Genomic DNA, 26,181 nt, shown 5'->3' on the forward strand with positions numbered 1-26,181 from the left:
ATTCGATTGTGCAGATCCACGTTATACTCTGAGTCAGAGTTGACGGTAACGTTCAATTCACTATACCCACGAGTTCTGCTTGATTAAGGACAGAGCATAATCCTCACTGCGGAAGTCTTTCTGTCCGGGTTGGCTCGTAGATTCAATGCACTAGAGTATTAGCCACCAGACTCAATTAACTCCGCCAGCCACTCGCTTTAAATAGCCGCTCCGGACCATACCTTGTCGTCTTGTCGTGGAAATGGATGCGTAATTATCGTCACTTCCACGGTTCGAACTCTTGAACGCTGTTGCTGTAGGACGTTCAGCACATCGTTACAAGCGATTCTAATGACAGAAAGAGTGTTCCTGGATATGTTATTCTTTGTAATAATAAAGTTGTAAACTGGTGTTCTAAAAAGGAATCAGTAGTTGGTCTTAGTAGCAGTGAGGCCGAATATTTGGCTCTGTATGCGTGTATTTGTGTTTGTTCTGAGTGTTTGTTTTAGGTCAACTTTTAAAAGAAATGTTTAATTTTCAATATACTAATAAAATTTTTAAGGACAACCAAGGTTGCATAAAAATGGCTTAAACTTATGAAAACAAACGCTTAAAATATATTAATGTGAAACAGCATTTCGTAAAAGATATGGTATATAAAGGAAATTTTGTTATTGAGTATGTTCTTATAAACAAAGACTTAGCTGATATTGTGACCAAGGCATTACCTGTCACTCAATTTGAATTATTTAGAAATTGTTTGAATTTCTAATATTAATGTGTAATTTTGCAGTTTATTAGTTTCTTGTAATTTTTCTGTAGAATTCAGTACAATAATTATTTTGTGTATGTTAGTAACACGTTCTTTTTGTTGATGACTGATGCCTTACTTGTCACCAGTATCTGTACACTTTACACTTCTACTTGTAAAACAATAAAACATTTCTTTTCTAATCAAATATAATAATAGTGTTAAAGTAAGCATAAAACCCAGTTGTTATCCTATTTAAATTTTAATAAAAAACTATTGAATACCGTTACAATAAAAAATATTCACTTAACTATCCGTTAGTCTATTAAACTTTAATAATAAAAATGTGTCTCTAAAATCAGATCTGTATCAAATAAATTATTTGTGGACACCCATGCAGGGGGCGTTACATCCAAGCCTTTCGGAGCAACGTAGGAGGATAAATATCACATGATTTTCTTCTAATTTGTAGTTCGTAGAATATGACATACTTCAATGTACGTATCTGTTAATAATACGTTTTATATTTGATGTAGTCCCAGACAGTTTTACTAACTTTGAGAGTGTAAAAATTGTATTCGGTACCATAAATGGTAACGAAATTGTGATAATTAGTATGATAATGTACTTTACCTCACATGTTGTATGGTATTTGTTTGTTTTAATACCTTTTACTTTATTAAAAATTTGGTGTTCTAAAATCAAAGCTTTAATAAATTAACGTAGTCTGTACTTTTTACCCATTTACCCTAAGGTGTCGAGTGTAATGTCTTTAGTTAGTTGCATGTACAATTTTTCTCCATTGCTTCTTATTCTTTGCTTGGTTTCTTGCTTGTTCTTTGCTGATTCCTCGTGTCTCTAGGATTGAGGTTACATTATCATCCCATATCTTCATTGGCCTGCCCCTTGGTCTCTTGATTTGTCTTCTGGCTTCCCATAGTTTTTTAAAGGGTCTTTCTTGATTCATTCTAACCATGTGTCTATACCATCTTAGGTGGGCCTCTTCAATTTTCTTAATAATTGGTTGGACCTTAAGATGTTCTCTGACTGCCTCATTTCTAATCCTGTCTAACCTGGTTATACCCATTATTCTTCTAAGAAACTTTATTTCTATGCTCTGTATTTTCAATTTTAATTTATCGGTAAGCGTCCAACTTTCACTACCAAAAGTTAAAATCGGCAAAAACACCGTTTTGTATATGGTCACTTTGACTTTTTGGAATAATTCTTTTTTCGACAAAAACGTACTTTTAATTGCGTGGTACATCCGAGTAGTACTTTCTATTCTGGAACTTATTTCAGTTTCTTCAGTTCCTCTGCTTTCTATTTGCACTCCCAAGTATTTGTAAGTATCGACTTGTTCAAGTGTATTTCCGTTAAGTATTATCTTCGTTTGTTTTCTATTTTTTCCACATACCATTACTTTCGTCTTCTCATTATTGATTCTCAAATTTCGTTTAATTAGTGCAGCGTTCTATACTTGTAAATTTCGATTGAGTGCTTCTTCATTTATCCCAAATATCACTAGATCGTCTGCGTATGTACACTCTGAGATCCACACTGCATCTAGATTTCTATGTCCGGCATATAATTTCAATGCTTCTGCTCTAGTTTCTTTAATTATGTCATCCAATACAATGTTAAACAATATGGGGCCTAGGACTCCTCCTTGGCGTAGACCCTCATTTACTATGAACTCTTCGGATTCCATATTATCGGTTCTGGTTCTGTCTCTTGTATGTCTATAATATATTATATACGCTTGCCTGAGTTTGATTTTCACACCTTTCTTTTTTAAACATATCAATCACTTTCCTTGGAGTACTATCAAATGCCTTCTCTAAGTCTATAAAGGCTTGGTATAACTCAGTGCTTGAGTTCCGTGCGTTTTGTATTAGTTTCTTGATAGTAAAAATGTGATCTTGGATACTTCTGCCTTTTCTAAATCCACTTTGTGATTGTTCCATTTTAGAATCAACTTCTTGTAAAAGACGTTTCTCTAGTATTCTCTCATATACTTTGGATGGGATGCTCAGTAGTGTTATTCTATGTCTGTCTCCCTTTTTGAAAATGGGTAGAATAACTCCCACTTCCCAATCTTTTGGTATTTGCCTCTCACTCCATGCCCTATTACATACTTTTGTTAGCAGTTCAATGCCCTTGTCGCCTATGTTTTTAAGCATTTCTGCTGTGATTTTATCAAATCCAGCCGCCTTACCTTTCTTAAGCTTTTGTATGATTTCTTTTGTTTCTGCTATAGTTATTTCATCTTGAATTTGGTCTTCTTGCTCTACCTCTTCTGGTTCTTCCGTGATAATGTCTACATCGTTTTGGATATTCAATAGTTCCTCGAAATATTGCTTCCATCTATCTAGGATGTGGTCGTTGTCATGCAGTAAGTGTCCTTCTTTGTCCCTTATTTGCTTTGGTGTTTGTTGAGCCTTTTCGGTTCTTAAATTCTTCGGGGTTTTAAATAATAACTTTTCGTTAGAATGGTAGTCTTCTTCCATCTTATTTCCGAATTCTTCCCTACTTTTCCGTTTCGCTGCTAGAACCATATCTTTGACTTTGATTCTTTGCAGTTTATATATTTGGTAGTTGTCTGCAGTTTCGTTCCTTAAATAATTTTTCCAAGCTATCTTCTTGGACTTCACTTCTGCTTTTATTTCATTGTTCCACCAGTTTGTACACTTTTTGCTTCTGTTATTTCTTGTTATTCCGCATGCTTGTTTACCACCGTTTAGGAGTGCTTCTTTCAGTATTTGCCAACTTTGGTCTAAGTCACAGTCATGTTCAGCGTGCTCTGTTAGGTAGTTTTTAACGTAGTTTTCAAACTTGTTTGCTGTCTCCTTGTCCGCTAGCTTATGTGACCTGATTACCTCTATAGTGGGTGTATAATAAGCTTTGCTTATTTTTTTGGTCTCTTTCGTAGTCTGTACTTACTAAATTTAAATATACTAAACATTTAGTTTTGATTTTAATCTAAAAGATGTGTAAAAATAAGCTAATCCATGCCATTGACAATATCTTTATTATTATAATATGAAATATAATATATACTGAAATATATTAATTATGCTCTTATCAACAATAAACCAGGTCGTAGCATCATACCAAAATATGTTCGTTTACCTCCGAAAAGAGTATGGGATAAATAATAAAGACAGCCACTAAGTATCTGAGAAATTTAAGTAAAAAAAAGACACATTAAGACACATTTTTAAAGTAAGTTGAAAATGAAGTCAAAGATTAAATTAGTCAATAATTTAAATATTATGTTTATATGGGAAAGCCACAATTATTAGTTGAAATGAAAATCAAATTTTTAACTAACCGGTATTTGACGTTTTGACTTCCACTTCGGAAATCGTTCTCAAAATATTATTATAACAATTCTGCGAAAATGTATAACCAAAGTTTTTTGATATTGGGTTATGTCTTTTCAAAATTGACATATTTGGCCTCGATCTTGTACTTAGCAGCATGTAATCATCATTATCATCCAGCCTTCTGCGTCCAAAGTTCAACAGAGGCTTCCCCTAATTTCTTCCAGTTCTGTCTGTCTTGAGAGTACTGTAGCCGATTCACCTGTAGTGGTCTACCTCTGCTTTTTCTGTCTGCTCGTGTACCACCCTGTCATCGTTTGGGTCCACCGCCCGTCATTAATTTTGGCCACATGCCCCGCCCAGTTTCACTTCAGCAGTGCTATGCGCTCTATGACATATGTGACGCCTGTTCTTCTTATTTCTTCGTTTCTAAGAGTCTGTCTCTGAGAGTCAGTGCAGAGTCCAACTCTTTTTTGGACTACTGTGAGTTTGATTGCTGTAACCTGGGTTAAGGAGAGTATTTCGGCGCCTTAAGTTATGACTGGAAGCACACATTGGTCGATCGTCTTCTTTTTCAAAGAATTTGATATGTTGCTCTTAAAGATGTCTGATAGAGCTCTATATGCAGCCAATGCTAAAGTGATTCTTTTGTGCAGTTCAGCAGTTTGGTTGTACCTAGAAATTTTGATTTCATGACCTAACTAGCAGCATGTACATAGTTGAAAAAATTTAGGGGTGGTGTTTTTACCCTAGAAATATCAAATTCTAATTGTTTTGTGTGTTTTTGTATTATATATTTGTGTAAACTGTATCTTAATAAATTGTAATTGTGTGTTATATGTTTGTATGAACTGTATCTTAATTGTGGTTGTGTAAAGTAAAATTGTGCAATGTAGATTTATGTTTTGTGTTTTATATGCTGCAAAATGTATTATGTATAAGTATAAGTTTGTAGACGCTGTTTTTTTTTTCGAACTATCGCTATTGTTGGTATATTCTTGTTGCTGACTTCGTCTGTTAGTATTGGCAACCAAAGCCTGCTACATTCTGCTAATGCATTTGCTACATATATTTCTTTATTAGGTATGATCGGGGCTGCTTATTTGAATTTTCTCTTTTTCATATCTGTTTCATGATTATTAATTCATATTTCCATTGTGGTCTGTGTTCGTAGTCCCAGACATGTTTTCATATCTGAGATTTTTTTAAGTTTCTATTCTTGATGCATGTTTCATGCGCGTTTATCCTGACACTCAGTTGTCTTGCGGTTTCTTCCATGTAGAAATTGTTGCATTCACAGGGTATTTTATGTATGCAGTTTTTTTATTTTCGTGTGTTCTTTGGTTTGGTTTTGGACAGGATAGATTTTAGACAGGTGTAGCAAATCCAACAGCAAAATATAGACCAAATAATGACAAAATAAAAGAGCGTAAGATGCCTAGTGACCACCGAAAGAATAATCATTCCGTATAAACAATCGCTGAAGTAATAGGACAGAAAGACCAATAGACAGCTGACCCAAGTTAGTTAGGGAAGACATGTCTGTGACGAAGATTATTACTGATATGAAATAAGATTTATAAATATGAAATTTATGGTTAAATAAAATAATAGAGGGGAGTGGCGAGGAATCGCCTATATTGGAGGTAAAAATTGCAGGTCAAGGCTTAATTTGGGCTATTGGGGACAGAAATTTCAGGAAGCCTAGGTTCAATGTTTACTACAGTGCCATTGGAAGAAAAAGAAGAAGTCCTATGCTAAACCTATCCCATTTAAAGATAAAGACAGATGTAATTATATTAAATAATAAACAAAAACACAGTAAATAAAAACGTCAATTCTTTTTTAGGGCATATTGGACTCCTCTAGAGTGGACACCTATCCACATCTGACTGATTTGTTGTTTTTATTTTCTTGTCATCTCTTCTAGGTCTTTCCCTTCTTCTTCTTTCTACCAGACTTCATTCCTAAATTTTGATAATTCAGCATTCGAAATTCATTGCTTTTGGCGCGTCTTTACAAGGCTAGATTGTTTCTTCTTTATAAAGGATCATTTCGGTGTTCCTATTCATTTAAAGTGATTAGTGATCAGTATAGTAGTGTCTGGGACTAACGAGACTGAGATCTCGGAAGACTTGAAGAAGACATCGGAGAGGATGTCGAAAGCTCGACGCAGTAATAGTCGACGCGGTTTAACCCGGAAGCCTGGTGAGTTTAATAATAATTTTTGTAATAGTATTTATCTTAGTTTTAGGTTATAATATATATACATATATATATATATATATATATATATATATATATATATATATATATATATATATATATATATATATATATATATATATATAAAATACAGAGCGTAATTATTCTCTTTAGTATTTTATCTATATCTTGTAGTTCAAACAATTATTTAAATTAGACACAGTGTATAAACTTTCTTTCTTTTCTATACATTTTTTAAACCCAAGGACTTTAAAATGATTTATTTTATATGTTAACACGTTTGATTATTCCTGTCATAAAAATTCCAGTTAAACTATATTGTTACGGAGACATTACCCAACGGATACCACGCCTATGCAAACAAGCCTTAGTTGAATAAACGTTCACTTCAGGCAAAGCTTTTAAGGAAATCGTAAAATTTTATAAAAATATCCATCAAAATCACTAACAACCCATTCACCATCAATCAACTCAAACACCTACGTGTAAATTAAACAATTATCGACCTTTTAAGAACATCTTCAGACAGAAAAATCTGAAACCAGAATGAGAGTTTATATTACCAAGGTTCACCCCAAACAAATGGACGTTGAACAGTCAAGATTTCTGATATCGGTAACCTCGCTTCTTCCGAAAATGTTCTAATCCTTTGTCAAGGTACTCGGAATTAAACTAAGCATAAGCGGATATGTTTATGTACTAGGTTAATATAAAAAGTTATTTTAATATATGATAATACGAGAACATGAACGAGTTTGGTATCTTTGTCAACAAAAAAGGAAATAAAGCAGATAAAAGATAAAGGTAAAACTTTTCCAAGTCAAAATTAATAATTTATTTATTAATTTTTGGAAATCGTGGCAATACTAGTCATTGAATGAAGAAAATAGACGAGTTATCTTAATTATTACAGTTAGCCGCAGAATATAAAACAATAATATTAGCGGAAACTTAAAGAAAAGTAGCAGTGGAGATAAAAGAGGCTTAAAATACATTATCAATGTAATTAATTATTAATTGTCCAGACCTACCTCAAAGTGTTTGAATATGAAACAGTAACACGACATAACATTTTTATGAAATTAATATTGTAAATTAAAAAAATATATACTGTGATTTGATTTAGATGAAAGATTCAAAATAAAAGTTAAAAGATAAACAATATAATAATAATATGGTGAAGGTTTTAAGTAACTAGAAGAGTTTTTATCGATCTAGGTCAAATAAAAACAAAATTATTACAATACCACGCATCAATATTAATGGAACAAGATCTGCAGCACTCGCAATGTAAAAAGCTTGGTATAAAACCAAAACATGGTATTATAATATCATCTTCAAATAGTATAGTAGTTGTAGTACATCTTAAAGCCAAAATGTTAAGCCATGATAAGATCTGGCAAATTCTTAAAATATTAATGCATATTTAGGATAGAGGATAGAGGATAGAGGACAGAAAACTAAATCGAAGACACAAGGCAGATTATCCATAAAATTACAAAACTAAATTACCACTTAATCAAACTTTTTCAAAATGTGGATGCTCTGAGTATATTTACAGCGAATCAGCATGTACCAAAGTTAAAATTGTATATAGGCACTGCAAGAAACACTGATACATTGTACGATAGACCAACTTGAACCGAAAAAGCAGAAAGAAAAGCTTATGAAGCTCATAAAACTATCGAAAAAATCGGATTTAGATGAAGCTGTAAATTTGCAAATTAGCTGCCAGTATTCGATGAATGGCATGACATTTATAAATTGATATTGCAGTTTTAAAGTTTGGTTATTGAAGTTAATTAAAAAATATATATAAATAAAAAATTGTTGTGCAGTTTGAAAGAGGTACTGGCAAATAGACAAGTTCTGTATATATTTTAAGTGATACAAATACAAATAGTAGGTAATAACAATCCGAAAATTTCGGGAAAAATCGATGCTCTGTCTCTCTCCAACAGATGAGTTCTTATGGAGTCTTGACGATGGTTTTTCCTCAGATTTGGGAAATTTTTACTTAAAAAAAAAACAAGAAGAACTCTGAACAGGGGTATATAGATTCTTTTTGCTGTAAAGAAGAACCTTATTAATTATTAAGTTAGGGGTCAAAAACTATTTGATCTTGGAGATTACTACTTAGTAGTACAGTTTGTCTAACCACATAATTATGAAAATTATTCTTAACAAACATCTTCGACACTCGACCTTCGGGCACGATCAATTTGAAACCAAATTTGTTCTTCATCTGGATTTCCTTCTGCGAACTTCGGTAAAATCTTCTCTTGTAGCAAGTTCAAAAATAGTTATGCAATTAAATTTTTATCACAAAAAATGGTCCAATAATGTAGTATCCGAATATTTCTTATCTTAAGGTTTATAATGATTAATCACACAGTAATGGCATGATAAAATTAATGAAGACCCAAATATATCTGCGCTATCAATATCATCACTATTTATAGCATTTCAGTTATCCCATCCTACGCTTTAATGTTTTACAGTATGAATTTCGCTACAGTTTGCGCTATAGATCCTCTCTGTCGCATGCGAAAGTGTGTATTCTATTAAATACACGTTTCAAAATAATAATACTATACTATACTATACTATACTATACTATACTATACTATACTATACTATACTATACTATACTATACTATACTATATTATGGTATACTACACTGCCGTCCTAACATGCAAGGTCCTATCTGCAAAATTTGGTAAATTGACTTTATTGGTCACGGTATGCGTAAACAAATCTATGCATGTACAATATGAAATTGTCTTATAAGCGTCTTAAGTGCCTTATTAGATATATACCCAAACGGTTTGTCCTAACTGACTAAAACGCAGTGTTCACTAACATAAATTGTCCTATGTCACATATAGTAAGAAAAATAGTAGGTTTTAACTTTAAAAATGCAGTTAGGACTATTTAAGCTAGCATTTTATACTGAGCGGCATCAGTTAGGACAATTTTGCGTAGTATGACAGAAGCATGTATGTAACATAACCTCAAATAATTAATTATAAAAGGTATTTGTTATTGTCAGACATTGGGTATATTCTCGTGTTTTTTCTATTTTAAGTAAATATATTGTGAGGAATGGATAAAGGGTAAGTTTAATAATGTTACCTTAGGTATACCTTAGCAATAACTGATTGTAATTATTGTTTGTAGTAGTAACAGTGCAGTCTCACTTAGCCGGAACGGCAAAAGATGTAAACGTATGGTATTTCTTGCTTTAAATAACCAACTAAAACAAAAAAAAATAATATTAGTAGAAGTACTAAGTGAAGTAATATAGCCAAAAGTGAGAATGATCCAGATTATACACCTGGGCTGTCCAATGAATTCGACAATAATGCAAGTTCTAATCAGGTAGACTTAAGTAATACAAGATATTTAGTTCTCGAACTAGAAGAACGCAAGGAAAACCTATCTGATATAGAACCAGAAGAAGACTAATTTAACTTCGTTCAGGATTTTATTTGAGATATTTTACAGCTCACAATTATAAAAAAAGCAGTTGATAAAGCTGAGAATAAACTGTATACAAAAATTGTGGAAATAAAAAAAAAAGAAAAAAATTTGAAGAGCCACTTGTCGAAAGGAAGAACCAAAAACAAAGAGTTACATAAGAGCTCATGAAGTTAAAAAAGCATGTAAATGCAAATTCAAATGCGCTGAAAAAATTTCGTATACTAGACAAAAAGACATTAATACACAATACTGGTTATTGGAAAAACAACAAATACAGTTTGTTTTGGGGTGTGTAAAACAATATGAAAAAAAAAAAGAAGTTCATCTCAAAATCAAACGGTATACACATCAAAAAAGGTATACACCAAGAGTGTATACCTACAAATACTATCTAATATCAGAGAAAGCCGAAGAGGTACGTGTTTGTAAGATATTTCCTTTGGCGACATTGGGCTATGAAAAAGACAATGACATAATGTTGAAAAATATACGGAAAATGGATTTTAAATTAATAATACCTAAAAAAGATTAGATAAAGCGCTTCTTCTTCTTCTTAAGGTGCCATGCATTTCTGCGTAGGCGTCCACCGTACATCGTCTTGTCAGGTGAGATGTTAAATATTCTGGATTAAATAATTCTGTTTTTAGCAGCATTGCGAAGCATTTCATAGCTGTGGATTCCTGTCCATTGTCGAATATTGCGCAGCCATGACATTTTTTTACGTCCGAGACCTCTCCTACCCTCTATTTTCCCTTCGAGTATCAGTTGCTGAAAAGTGTATCGTTCTCCTCGTATAATGTGCCCCAAGTATGCAGTCTTCTTACTTTTTACATAATTAAAAAGTTCCCTATCCTGTAAGCCCGCTCTTCTGAGTACTTCCTCATTTCTGACCCTGTCCGTCCATGATATTCTGAGCATTCGACGCAGGCACCACATTTCGAACACTTCAAGTTTGTTAATGGAACTGGCCTTTAACGTCCATGCTTCCATTCCGTACAGGAGAACAGGCCACACGTAACACTTAAGCATCTTGTATCGGAGGTTGAAGTCCAATTTGCGATCAGTCAGAAACTTACGAAGCCTCAAAAAAGCATTTCTGGCTTGTTCAACTCTGCTCTTTATTTCATTCTCGGGGTCCCAACCCTCATTCAGCAAACATCCCAAGTATTTGAATTGCCTGACTTGTTCGATTTCTTCTCCAGAGACATATATCTTTGCGTTGGGGTAATCATTTCTACTTATAATCATTGATTTTGTCTTCTTGATATTTATTTTCAAACACCGAGCTTCACTTGCAAGAGTTAGATCATTCAAAAGGCATTGAAGATCTTCGATGTTATCTGCCACTATGGCTGTATCATCGGCATACCTGATGTTATTAATAAATATGCCGTTAACTTTAATACCCTTATTAGAGTCTTCCACTGCTTCTGCGAAGGCTTTTTCTACGTATAAATTGAACAGCATTGGAGACAGTATACAACCTTGCCTTACTCCTTTTTTAATGGAGAAGTCTTCTGTTTCGTTGGAATTTTGAAGACGTACTGTTGCTGTCTGATTCCAATACAGATTGGCAATGATTCTTATATCCTTTGCATCCAATCCCAACTCTTGTAGGTATTTTATCATCAATTCATGTTTTACATTATCGAATGCTTTCTCGTAATCGATGAAACAGATAAAAACACCCTTTCTTTGATCTAAACAATTCTGTATCAATGTTTGCATACTAAAGATCGCTTCTCTCGTGCCAAGTCCATTTTTGAAACCAAACTGACTCCATCCACTGACCTCTTCACATTTCTTAAACAATCTAGTGTGAAGTATTCTCAGGAAAAGTTTCAAAAAGTGACTCATTAGGCTTATTAGTCGGTGGTCCTTGCAGAAGTTCGCACGTGGTGTTTTTGGTAGGGCGATAAATGTAGATCGAAGCCAATCTTTTGGAATCTGGCCCGTATCGTAGATGTCGTTAAAGAGCTTGACAATAATGTCTAGGTTTTCTTCATTAAGTAACTTGATTGTTTCTGCGTACATATCATCTGGTCCTGGGGTTTTGTTACTTTTTAATAGTTTGATAGCGTGTACAATTTTAGCTTTTAAAATACTTGGGCCATACAAATGGTCTCCCAGTTGTGGTGGTTTTTGTGTTCTGTCATCATTGAACAAATTGGCTGTGTACATTTTCCAAGTATTAAGTATATCGCTAGGGTCCGTTATTAATTCATTTTGGTCATTATGTATACCAGTGACTTGTTTTTTCTTGAAGACACCAGCAATTTCCTTAATTTTCTTGTGAAGATTGAAGCTGTCGCCGAGTTTATATAGGCTTTCAGCCTCGGCGCAAAGTGTAGTCATCCAGATCTCCTTCGCCGCTATAATTTCTTTACGAATTTGACTGTGTATATTTCGGTACCCTACTTCGTCCTGCCTAATCTTACACTGCCTGCGTTATTCCATCATCTCTAATATTTCTTCTGTCATCCACTCATTCTTGGTAGTTGTTTTACTCTCGAGTAGAAAAGTGTTGTTCAACTCATCAAATGATTCTTTTATGGTGGTCCATGACTTTTCAACATCATTCTCAGTTGCCATATTAGAGAACCTATTGTTTATTTCCTCTGTGTACGCTTCATTTGTTTCATTGTTTTTGAGTTTTCTAATGTTTACTAATGCCTTCTGGTGTTTTCTTTTAGCTGTAGCGAGCCTCAGTTTGATATTTGCTACTAAGGGATTGTGGTCGGATCCTATGTCTGCTCCAGGTAATGCAGATACCTTAGTAATAGCATTCCTGTACCTTCTATTAATTGTCACATAATCTATTTGGTTCCTTATAATGCCCTGATGTCCGTCTAAAGGCGACTTCCATGTGTAAAGCCTCCTGGGTGTAGCTTGTACCAAGTATTCGTTATGACTAGATCTTTGTCTTGACAGTACTGTATCAATCTGTCCCCTCTGTCGTTTCTCTGACCAAGACCATATTTTCCAACTACGTGATCTACAGCTCCTTCCCCAACTTTTGCGTTGAAGTCTCCTAATACGATGTTAATTTCGTGATTCTTAGTCACCTTTAAGGCTTCGTCTAGCTGTTGATAAAATCGCTCTAGTTCTTCTTCTGGCTTGTATGCTGTAGGGGCGTATAATATTTATGTTAACTTTTCCATGCAACTGAATAAGTATGACTCTTTCGGAGATCGGGACAAAGTTCTTCACGGAGGCGCGCAAATTTTCGCTTATCAGAACTCCCACCCCATGTCTGTGGTGAGGGTCTGTGCTATCACTGCATGAGTAGTAAAGGGTTTTACCAGTAGTATTAAAGCGCTTACACACACGTAAAGTGGACAGAAACACAATTATTTAACATATTAATTCATTCAACCCAACGATATCACATTACAGAAGAGAGCACTCTCCTTATAGAAAATACCTTCCCAGTGATTAAACATTTACACTCATGTACAACGATTTCAGGCTAAAATATCCAAATACAGATTTTTCTCGAATTATACAGAAAAATTGTGTCTAATGACCTAAATATATTGTTTGCCAATCTAGGAAATGAAAAATGCTGGGACTGCGAAGCATTTGAAATACACAGCAAGTCACATCTCATGACACTAATGTAGAAAATTTTACTACCTGTGATCTGTGCCAAAAATGGAAAATCCATAAGATAAAAGCAATAAACGCCAAAAAAAAAAATATGAGAAAGATGCAAAGAAAATAAAACGTGATAATAGGATTATTGTAGCTGCTGACGTACAAAAGGTAATAAGTTCAATTAAGTACATATTTATATAGAATTTTTAAATACAGTTTCCTCAATTTTTACTTGATCATGCGGCCTCGTTTGGAAACGTTCAACGAAATTATTTTTACGCCACGTATCGTAGCATATAATGAGTTTTGTCTCGCTTGGAAAGAAGTCCAATACCTACCCTCTGGCTGTGTTGTGTCATGGGGGAATTGCTGACAGAATGTTACACATATAAAAGTTTGGCTTGATATTTTTTCGAGCCAAAATAAAAATTGTTATTTTGTTTCTTTATGTTTCTGTTTAACTAACAGTTCAGAAGTTGCTGTAGAAAACATAGTAATCAAATTTTTTGAGACAGGTCATACTTTTATGGCAGCAGATTCACTTCATTATCAAGTTGAGCTTGGTCTCAAAGAAAAAAAAAGGATACGATTTTGACAATTTTTACGAAACAATTAAACAAGCCAATTCGACAAAAGTTAATTTAATAAAAATGCAACACACAATGCACAATTTTTTAACTTCACTGACTAAACATCTAAATATAAGTTACAAAAGGTGATTTCTCGCGTTTACTTAAAAGATATGGTTTGTCTTCATTTTAAAAAAGGAAATTATTTTTTTTTTTACAAAACAGAATTTGAAAACGATTTTATTGATTTAAAAGACATTTTTATAATGAGATACGTTAAGGCTCCAGATTTGTAATACATGTCGCGGTGTAACTTTAGATAGAATACATAATCTTATATCCAAATTAAAAGCGTACTTTCCTCAAAATCGTATGAAATTTTGGGAAGATTTGCCGGTTAATGAAGATGCTTTTAAGGAAGAAAATGATTAATATTAGTGTTATATTATTAGTGATACTATGTATTAAATTTTAAAACTGATTATAATAAAATTAAAATAATACTGTCAAATATCCAATAGACAAAATATTATTGGCATCTAACAATTACATTTTTACTGCAGTGTATCAGAGAAACAGGTCCCAGTGACCCCCTGAAAGAAATAATAGGAACATATAATATAATGCACTCGTGATGTAGTGAAGTCCATTTGATGATGATCATAGTACAGATTAATGAGAGGCGCTAGAGTGTAAGTCTAAGGTCATGGCCTGTTAGCAGTCGTGGTGAGTGAGTGACCTCAGCGGAAGGAAGGAAGGTGGGGAAACTCTGCACGTAGAACTTGAATCTGGCTGCAGTTTGCAGTGTTGTCGATGCTGAACTTTTGCCAGAAAATCAAGCAATTCATATTTTTAAATAGTATTAATATATTTTTTAAAGATATTCAATTCGAACTTCAACAATTCTTATATATTATACAATTATTATTTTTAAATCTGATATAAAATACCAATAATATATAATAGTTTTGACATAAAATACAAAAAAGCAATTCCTTTATTAAATTTTGACAAAGTGGGAATTCTCGTTTTGTTAATCTCTTTGTTAACTTCCATGCATTATATATATATATATATATATATATATATATATATATATATATATATATATATATATATATATACTTATATATATATATATATATATATATATATAATATATATATATAATATATATATATATATATATATATATATATATATATATATATATATATATATATATATATATATATATATATATATTGTCATACTTTTTCTTTCCCAACCAAAGAAAAATAAATAAAAATATCCATCGGAATAAAATTTTAAGATATCATTATAAACAAAAATGTATATAGTAATTTAAGATAAGATTTAGTGTAGATAAGAATAGAAATTTGATTGGCAAACGACCTTTTTCCGTTTCAAACAAAATTATCAAAAAACCTTTGTTTAGAATTAGAAGACATTTTACCTGTAAGTTAATCTTTTCATTGTTTGTATCTTCTTCTTCTTCTTCTTCTTCTAATGGCGCTACAACCCTTTGTGAGTCTTGGCCTGCTTAACAATGTTCTTCCATTCTGCCCTGTCGGATACTTTCCTTCGCCACTGCCTGATTTTCATGGTTTTAAGATCCCTCTCTACGTCGTCTATCCATCTTTTACGGGGCCTTCCTCTTGTTCTGTTTCCTTGGGGCTTCCATCTCTGGACTACTTTTACAGCTCGATTATCTGGCATTCTTTCTAGGTGACCAAGCCAGTTTAGTCTTTGTGACTACAAATCTGACAATATCTGCGCTCTGCATTAGTTCATCCAGCTCGTGATTCATTTTAATTCTCCACGAACCATCGCTGCATTGGGTTGGTCCAAATATCTTCCTTAGTATTTTGCGCTCAAATATTCTCAGTTGATTTTCATCAGTGGTTGAGAGGGTCCACGTTTCACATCCATATGTGACCACTGCTCTAATTACTGTTTTGTAGATTCTCAGCTTAGACTCACGATTCAGTAACTTACTTTTCATTAAGTCTTTGTATGCATAAAAGCACTTATTACCGCTAAGAATCCGTGCTTGTATTTCTTGACCGATGTTGTTGTTGTCATTTATTATTGAGCCTAGGTAGGGAAAAGTGGAGGCATATTTGTAGGTATGGTTGTCTACCTCTAGATTCTCATGTTCATTCGATTTTGTGCACTCCATATATTTTGTTTTGCTTTCATTTATATATAGACCAAACGTAGCAGCTTCTCGTTTCAGTTCTATAACTTTTTCGCTTAATACACTTTTGTTGCGCCTTATTATGGCAACATCATCCGCATATGCGCATATTTGCATAGATCTTGTATTAATACAGCCGTTTATATCCAGTTTTCATTGTTTGTATAGTCGAGTATTAAATGACCATATTCTAATCTTTTGAAATATGTATAAATGATGTATTGACAAAACCAATTTTAAAGTAAGCTATTTAGTTTTTCTCTGAAACCGAAATTAGGCTTTTCCAAAATCATGGTAAACACAATTTGAGATTTTGATTGGACGGTCGTTTTAAAATGGGAATTTGTGAGCCGATCATGAGACGGGAGAAGTTAGTCATATTTTGGTCATCGAAAGGAAACAGTCGTTTGTCTCAAGATAGGGTGTGGTTCGTGAGTTTGGATACCGGCGTAACGAAAAGAAGTGAATAGTTTGAAGAAGGAGATAACAAGTAGATTAAAAGAGGTCCTTGTATCTACCGTGGGCATTTTATAAAGTATATGTGAAAGTATTCTTACGGCATCAAGTTGACAAAAGGAGGTCCTGGTGTCATAAATAAATAGCTGAGTTTGGAAAAGTGAATCAGGTGTTTTTTGTGTAGTCTGCCGGAGGTTTGCAGAGACGTTAAGAAAGAGCCGAGGTGCCAAAGAGGAGAGATCACATCGTTGAGGAGACTGGACTTTTCTGGGTATTTTCCAACATACAACTCAAGAAGAAAATAAGCTGTAAGTGTTTGTACAATTGAATTTTATATCTGTGAAGGATCGTTTCGACATCATGGTCATTAGCATTCAAATTTAAGAACTGAGGTTTTGTTAGGCTAATCAAAAGTTTAAAGTTTTGTTGTTTCTTGTTTCAAGTAAAGAAAATTTTAAGTAAAATTGGTTTTCACGTAATATAAATGTATGTAGCTTTATAATCTTATTATTATAAAAATTTAATTTATTTTCTTGTATGCTGATTGATAAGATAACGACAGAATTTAATAATTGTTTTATTCGTTCATATAAAATAAAGAAACGTAAATATTTGTAATATAATATATTTGTATTCTTATCCTTTTTTCTCTATCCCGATAAAAGACAACTAGAAAATCTTTTGAATCCATCGAACACAGGTAATATAAGGATTATTTTACTTTTGATAACAAATAAATTATATTTCTTTTTTATTGGCTCAATAAACTAAGATTAAAGTCAAAATAAACAATCATAACAATATATATATATATATATATATATATATATATATATATATATATATATATATATATATATATATATATTAAAATTATTATTATAAAGTAGTTAGGTATTATTGACTGACACGTTATGTAAAATAAAGTTTTATTTTGGGGTTGCAGTCATTAATAGGGCAGGAAAGTGAAACTCTTTGTTCTTTATCAAGCTTTCGCAAAATTTATTTGCTTCTTCAGGATATGCTAAAATATGGTATCAGTAAATACAATGAAATTAGAATTAAATACCATTGTATAAAACTAGTATAAAAACTTACAACGTGAGGTTAATCCATTAAATTTTCAAATTTACAAAACATTAAAACTTAACTTATTAAAATGATATAGTTATCTAAGTACAATATTTTAATTTTTTTTAATTTTGTACAAATTCATTATGACATTGATTAGGTTGATGTTTGATTTATGTCAGAAAGACACTCGTTTCTGTTTATTATATTCTTTGTTGTTGATAACTAGCTCTTGATTGTTATTATGGTTACGTACAAAGTGGCGCCAAATATGAATATTTAAATTTTTTGAAATTATAGTATTTATAGTCAGAAAATCTAATATTTGAAAATTATAGTATTATTTTCGTAAGACAGAATGTAATTATAGATATTGCTTAGTTTATCAATATCAGTTTTTTTATTAACGCATTGATATTTATTTATGCATACCATTTTTAAGAATTCTCTTTTATTTAATTGGTTTTCACGTCTTAATATATTAGTTTTATTGAAATTAAATGAATGATATTTATCAATTGCATGATCTATTTATGCACATGTATTTTTATTATTTCTAAGGTCACTTTTATGTGATGTTAGTCTGCCTATTAGATTTCTAGATGTGTGTCCGATGTATGACTTATCACAATTTTCGCATGGTATAAAAGAAAACCTTCCAAGAAATAGAAAACAAATTAACTCAGAGGACTGGAAATAAATAAAAAGAAACCAAAATACCTGAACGTAAGCAAGAAAAAGAAAACACAAATGACAGAACTGACAACAGATGCACACAGATTCGAAGAGGTTAAAACATTCAATTATTTTGAAGTACTAGTCAACAGATAAAATGAAAGTGTAGATATGAAAAGAAGAATTCAAGCAGAAAATACAACGTTCTATAGAAATAAAAAAATGGTTAGAGATAAGAAGATAAGTCGAAATACAAAAATGAAAATCTACAAAACCACCATAAGACCAATAGAAGCTGCAGAAATATATGCTGCAGAAACATTTACAATAACAACAAGAAAAGAAGAGCAATTGAAAGTTTTTAAGAGGAAGAATATGAGAAAATTGCTGGGACCAAAGAGAAAAAACAAAGAGCATGCAAGACCATGGATGAATCACGAAATACAAGAATGGATGGTTCAAGAAAACATAGTTAGAGCAATAAAAACATAAAGAATTAGATGGTATAGACACATAATGAGAAGAGAGAAGAGCAATCCGTTAAGAGTTATAACGGAATGGATACCATCACGTAAAAGATCCAGAGGCAGACCTAAACTGAGATAAAGACAACAAGTGGAAGAAGACTTAAGGAGTATGGAAATTAGAAATATAGAAAAGACAATCAAAGACAGAAAAGAATGGAGAAAAGTAGTAGAAACAGTGAAGTCGCACCAGAAACTGTAAAACCAAACCCAGAATGGGATGATCTTCCACACAAAAAGGATCTTCAAGTGAAAACAGCTTCAGCTTCACCAAGCAGATGGTTTTATCAAAATGACGCGTGTTGAAATTTATTTTTAATTACTCGTATTTTATTGAATGGCACTGGATCTTGTTTTCTCACATCCCCGCCAAATCTGATTTTAATGCCACTAGAAGTTTGTATGATCGCTTCTTGATTTTTCTGGACAAATTTTCTATTTGCCATTTCTTCCACTTTATTCTCGATTTCTTTAATTTTATTTCTTGTTTCTACCTTATCTTCTTGAAAGGATATCTCCAGTTTTCTTTCTATCTTTTCTAGCCCCCTTATATTTTTTTGTGTGTCTTTTCTTTAACATTTTTCATTTCTTCTTGTAAAATGTCTATTTTCTTCCTATAAATTTTTAGTTTATTTTTAGTTTTATTTTAAGTTTTTTTTTCTGTTTCTTTCTCTATTGTATCTTCTTTTTTGTATTTGTTGTAGATAACTCTTCCTTTCGTATTCATATTTTTACAATTCGTTTTCAATTTGGCCTGTCATTTTTTTATTTCCTTCTTAATATGCTTCCATCATTGTCCTATTTTTTGTTGTATATTCATCTTTTTTTATTTTCTGCTCTATGTGCTTTTATCATTGTCCTATTCTCTTGCTCTATTTTCACCATTCCTTCTCTATTTCTTCTTGAAGTAATTTCATTATTTTTTATAATCTTTTCTATTTTCTTGCTATACTTTAATCATAGTTCTATTTTCTTCTTGTTGTGTTTTTATCATTATTTTAGTCTCTTCTTGCTGTTTTTTGTTTCTTCTCAACTACGGTAACATTTTCCTCATTATCCGATCCTTCTTTAAATCTACTTCTTCTTCTGGGCTACACAGTGGCATTTAATGGTAATGATATTAATTTATAGTTATTTGGTACGTGAATGTTTTTAGTTTTAGAAATAAGGTCATTGGAATATTTAATATAATAAGGATTTTTATTTGTAATATTAGAAATAATGTTTTTTAAAAACTTTGAAATATTCTCGAAGGGTGATTGATTGCAGGAACCGATCAGACGTAGAGGTACATTCTCCTTGTGTGTTTTAGGTAAATCATAAATTTTTGGTGAAATAGCGTTGTGTAGCTTATTTATTTCTTATTTCTATTATTTCTTTTTTAGAAAATATTGGTAGGATCATTTCTAAGTTTATGATATATGGCTTCGTCTTTTAAAAGATCATTCATTTTATTGTAGTAATTATTAAATTCTGTATATATATATATATATATATATATATATATATATATATATATATTGTTATAATGTTTTGTTTGTGTATAGTTTTATGAGCAATGAGTGTTTTTAAATAACATATATATAGGGTTTTTATCGCAGTTCTCAAAGAATTAGTTTGTAAGCACTTTTTGAAATTATCTTTATTATAATTACTCGTATTATGAAACACACATATATATCTAATATAGACAATGTAAATTTAAAACAAACTATCTTTAAATTGAAATTCCTATGACACTAATTAAATTATATTAACAAAATTTGGTACCTTTCTGTCACTGAATGCCTAAATGAAACTGCTCTCCAAAATAAAGATTTTAATCACCACTCAATGTCTTCGCTGTCAGCCTCGGTTATCCTTCCTTTTGTGAACTTGCATTGCCAAATACACCACAATGTTTTAATTATCAGCTTCTACCATTTTAAAATATTTTTCTTGTTAATAGCATTTATAAATCGGTAAAATATTCTTCTTTCTTCTTTTTTTATTTGCTTTTTATTTATTCTTCTTTCTAATAATCTATTTTTCTCTTGAAATCTCCAATCACCATATACTTAGTATAATTTTTAATCTCCAACTAATACTCTCTTCCAATCTCCACTCAACATATACATAATATAATTTTTAATCTCCAACTAATACTCTCTTAATACTATTTTTTAATCTTCATCTAATATACTTTCCACTACTGAATCAATGATTACTGACTATCTTGAATACTGTATTAATGACTATTCTGACTGACCATCTTGACTAACTATACTGAACATACTGACCGACTGACCATTTTGAATCCAAATCACATCGTATTTATATCATTTCAATGTTCCCGACGCCGAACAAAGGTTAAATTCTTTCTATTGACGTCTTATTTTATAGTTCTAGATAATTCTTTACTCTTCTATCGAGAATTTTATGCAAATTTAGGCTTTTCAGATCAGAATGTAAACTTATATATAAATTACATCTTAAATAAATAAATAACCCTATTTTAAATCAATTATTTACAAATTATATTAATTATAATTAATTATTTACAAAATTTCCCACAACTAAATTTACTTCAGTGTATATTTGGTTGCCTATAAAGATGGCTTACTCAAATATATTTATAATATCATAATTATGAAAATAACCAAATACATTGCAAAATCAAAACTTTTTAAACTTATTATTATACTAATTTCTTAAGAATGCCCTCATATAAATACTTTTTATAATATTCTCTAGTATATAAATTATAAATTATTTCTTTAATCAGTATTTACGTTCATTCTAGATTACTTTCGTTTCTCCTATATTTAATATTATCTCAATATATATATATATATATATATATATATATATATATATATATATATATATATATATATATATATATATATTAGTTAACTATTGCATATTTCTATTTTACAGTTTTACTCCTTATTAAGTTTTTCATAATTTTTCCCATCGTTAAATTCAGTACGACATGATACTATCCCAAATCTCGTATTATAGTAATAACCAAAACTCAGGTACTATTTGTTAGCAGCGAGACATTAATGGCGACATTTATTAAGGCTTTAAGAAGAAATGGGTCATTGTTTTCTTAATTTATGATTTCGTGCCAATGGTTCTTAGCATCTCGAACCCATTGAGCCACCTTCGTTCTTAATTTTGTATTATTATGCAGTAGACACAAATGCAATTTCTAGAGATTTACTCGAGAATTTATTACGGATAATGAGCAGTAAAGCAGCTTATACAGCAGATTATTCTTGTTTTCGTTTTGACGATTAAAAATGTGTTACGAATATTTTACGAGCCTGACCTGTGTAGATAATATGTATGTTAGGACAGGATTTCACAAAATATACGGCATGTCTTAAAATTATTGCTTTAAATGCCTTATGCTAAAGTTATATATCTTTTATTAGTTTATTTTTTTAAAAGTTTTGCGATAATTAAAAAAAATCTTGGTGCGTTTTGTTACTATTTCTATAATTGTTCATCCTTTAAAATGTACTCTTTTGAAACGTAGATTGCAAATTGTTTCTACCTTTAGGACGTTTCCCTAAGAGTTGACAAAAGTTCTACTACTTGAGCGCTATTTAAATTAATGTGTAACAATATAGCAACCAATGTGTAGTAATAAAGTTGGGCGACGATATGTAACAATAAAGCAACCATCTAGATCACTGGATACCAATTATTTAACTATAAAACGACATCTCAAGGCGGCTACAGACCTTCAGTTTTAACAGCACACTTTCAACTGAACAGTCAAACTGTTCAGTTAAAATCTATGTGTCTAGGCATACCTAAAAACTGTTTAGTTCAACTGATAAATAAACTAAAATTCCATGAGATAAAACTGTTTAGATAAAACTGCGCAATTCAAACTGAAGGTGTGTAGCAAAAACTGTGTAGTTGGCATGCTAGTCTTGCCGAAGAGCCCATTAAAGTGAGTACGTGTTTTCTGTTGTGATTTAATATAATACATATTCGACTGTAAAGTCTTTTTTTTTTCAAATGTCAAATCGACATGAATGGTTGGAAGAATTTATACAATTATATCATTCTAAGTCTTGCTTGTGGAAAGATAAAACAAAAGAGTACCACAGCCGTGGCAAAAAATCTGCAGCTTACGAAAAGTAATTGTAATAGTGTAAAAAAAGTAATAAATAATGCTGAAACTTCAAGAGGTTGAACCCATAAGTGACAAAAAAGCGATAATAAAAAAAATTGAGAACGCTGGGCTTATAAGAAAAAGCACAAAAAGGTCACGGATTCTATGAAATCAGGTTCGGGTACTGATAACATAATATATAAATCAAGACTATTCCATCTTTGTTCAAATAGTGCAGCTATTCTTGTCCATTCTGCTTGTGTTCAGGAAACTGAAACAATAATCATAAAATTATATACCATCACGCATATGTCCCACTGGGGTAGCAGAAACAACAGACCTTTACTTGCCATTTACTTCTGTGGCATCCGACACTTTCAACATCTTTCTCATACATAAAAAAACACACAAACATAATAAATTACATAGTTTCATTTTTGGCGTTTCTTTTAAACATCATTGCTTTCAATTTCCTTATATTCACTCATATATCACACCTGAAACTCAAACAAAACATTAATATTGTCGATACAATCTCTGAAGTCAGTATCTTTAGCAGCGAATGAATCATCACTTCAAGGATCAGCAGGATAGGACGTAAAAGATTCTGAAAGCTCAAATGCTTTTGCTCAGCATTATCGCGATATTACGTATATAGCAGTGGCTAATACTTAATTAAATTTCCCATCATCTAGAAAAAGAAACTCTGAACCCTTTTCATGATCATTTAAAACGTCCGGTTCTATCTCCCAAATGAAGTAGGAAGTTTAACAACATCACATACTCTTACGGCCCCTCTTTTAAATTTTCCCTTTCTACAATGTTTTTCAAATCAGTCATACTCATCTACATACGGTAGCTCTTTTCGCAATATTTCAATCAGGACAGTCAATCAATGATTGGTTTATTAAAGTTAAAAATATGGCAGCGGAGTGCGACTTTGGTACAAATTTATTATATAGAGCCCAGGAAAAGTTTGTTGTAGGGATGAGACAAGGCCAAATGGATCGTTTGTGTGAAGAAGATCCTCCCAATAGCAAGGCATTGAAAGAGCTGCTTGGAATTTCTGTGTCAAAAGAAGCTTCTATGAGGGAAGCTAGAGATGTTGATATCAACTATAGGGAGCATAATGCAAGTGTACGAAGGCAGACTGAAGTGAAGCAAGGACATTTTAAGGCAAGTTCAGAGTATAATAGAAAGACAAATATGAAGGTAAATTCTAATATTGTACTTTGTTTTTATTGTAATAAAGCCAATCACGATTTTAAAAATTGTAAATGTAAAAATTATACATATTAGAACTGTAAAAAGAAAAAGCATATTGTTAAGTCTTGCAAAACAAAAATGGACAAACATTTTAGTATTCAGGCAAATAAAGAGCCAGAGGTCCAGACATTGGATTTTTTTAATGTTGATATTTTTAGTTTAGAAAATAATTTGTTAGAGCCAATCAAAATGTAGGTATTACTTAATGATATAGCTATAACGTTTCAGATTAATACGGGGGTAGGAATGTCTTGTTTCTTCTTCTTCTTCTAATGGCGCTACAACCCTTTGTGAGTCTTGGCCTGCTTAACAATGTTCTTCCATTCTGCCCTGTTGGATACTTTCCTTCGCCACTGCCTGATGTTCATGGTTTTAAGATCCCTCTCTACGTCGTCTATCCATCTTTTACGGGGCCTTCCTCTTGTTCTGTTTCCTTGGGGCTTCCATCTCTGAACTACTTTTACAGCTCGATTATCTGGCATTCTTTCTAGGTGACCAAGCCAGTTTAGTCTTTGTGATTTTACAAATCTGACAATATCTGCGCTCTGCATTAGTTCATCCAGCTCGTGGTTCATTTTAATTCTCCACGAACTATCGCTGCATTGGGTTGGTCCAAATATCTTCCTTAATATTTTGCGCTCAAATATTCTCAGTTGATTTTCATCAGTGGTTGAGAGGGTCCACGTTTCACATCCATATGTGACCACTGGTCTAATTACTGTTTTGTAGATTCTCAGCTTAGACTCACGATTCAGTAACTTACTTTTCATTAAGTCTTTGTATGCATAAAAGCACTTATTACCGCTAAGAATCCGTGCTTGTATTTCTTGACTGATGTTGTTGTTGTCATTTATTATTGAGCCTAGGTAGGAAAAAGTGGAGGCATATTTGTAGGTATGGTTGTCTACCTTCAGATTCTCATGTTCATTCGATTTTGTGCACTCCATATATGTCTTGTTTACCACATAAAATATTGACGTTTCAATTACCACTTCGGAAAAAATTCTCAAAATACAAACAATAGTAAATTAAACAAATTTTGTTTTTTCTTACTTGGTGAAAAATTCTTCTAATAATTTAATTTAATCTTACTTATTTATATTGACAATTCAGACATACATTATACATTTTAAAGAAGACGACTTTAAAATGATATTGCCAATATTGTTGAGTTGCGCTCCTGGGACGACTTTACTTATAATTATAAGATAGTTCATTCGATTACATGAAATCAACTGTAATTTGAGAATATCCGTCAGAAAAAAATCATACCATATAATTCGTCTTTAAAAAGACAAACACATGTTATGATGATAGTAAAATTCTCCTGTTAGTGATTCCATAGTAAATTATGAGGGAAAACCAGGAAAAAACCTCATAATACTATCCCGACATGGTAAGTATTTGGTCGTGCATTCAGTTTACCTTCAATAAACACCAAACTCTGATTTTATATGTTTGTTATTTAAAAAACATAAATGATGTATACTCTATATGTTACTGACTTACTAATACTGGTATTTTCCTTTTAATAACTTTTTCTTTCAATATGCGTAACCAGATCCTACTACATTCTGCCGAGGAATTTGCGACACAATTGGTCTCATTTAGCATAATTAGAGCCGCTTCTTTGATTTTTCTCTTTTAACCATCCTTTTATTTTAGGACTATATTTGAATCATTCCATTTAACCCTATGTTCATTACAAGATGCGTGTTTACATATTTGAAATTTATCAAATTCTCTATTTTTAATATAAGATTGATGTCCACTTATTCTAACATTTATTGGCCTTGATGTTTCACCTAAATAAAACTGATCGCATTCACAAGGTATTTTATAAATGCAATTCTTTGTCCTTTCTTGTTCATTGTTAGGTTTGGTTTTAGACAAAATAGATCTCAACGTGTTTGTTGTTTTGAATGTTGTTGAAATATTGAATT

General features: G+C 31.8%; 1 protein-coding gene across 1 annotated transcript; it reads right to left on the minus strand.

Annotated features, from left to right (window-relative positions):
* Positions 1-2,204: 2,204 nt before the first annotated feature.
* Positions 2,205-23,356, minus strand: LOC140433915 (uncharacterized). The gene is made up of 5 exons (XM_072521887.1): positions 23,323-23,356; positions 12,662-12,890; positions 9,484-9,539; positions 2,516-3,533; positions 2,205-2,472 (listed from the first exon to the last, which is right to left on the minus strand). The coding sequence occupies exons 1-5, from the start codon at positions 23,354-23,356 to the stop codon at positions 2,205-2,207; spliced, it is 1,605 nt and encodes a 534-aa protein (XP_072377988.1).
* Between the last annotated feature and the right edge of the window lie 2,825 nt (positions 23,357-26,181).

The sequence above is a fragment of the Diabrotica undecimpunctata genome, chromosome 2 (assembly GCF_040954645.1).
Source record: "Diabrotica undecimpunctata isolate CICGRU chromosome 2, icDiaUnde3, whole genome shotgun sequence".
Lineage (NCBI taxonomy): Eukaryota > Metazoa > Arthropoda > Insecta > Coleoptera > Chrysomelidae > Diabrotica > Diabrotica undecimpunctata.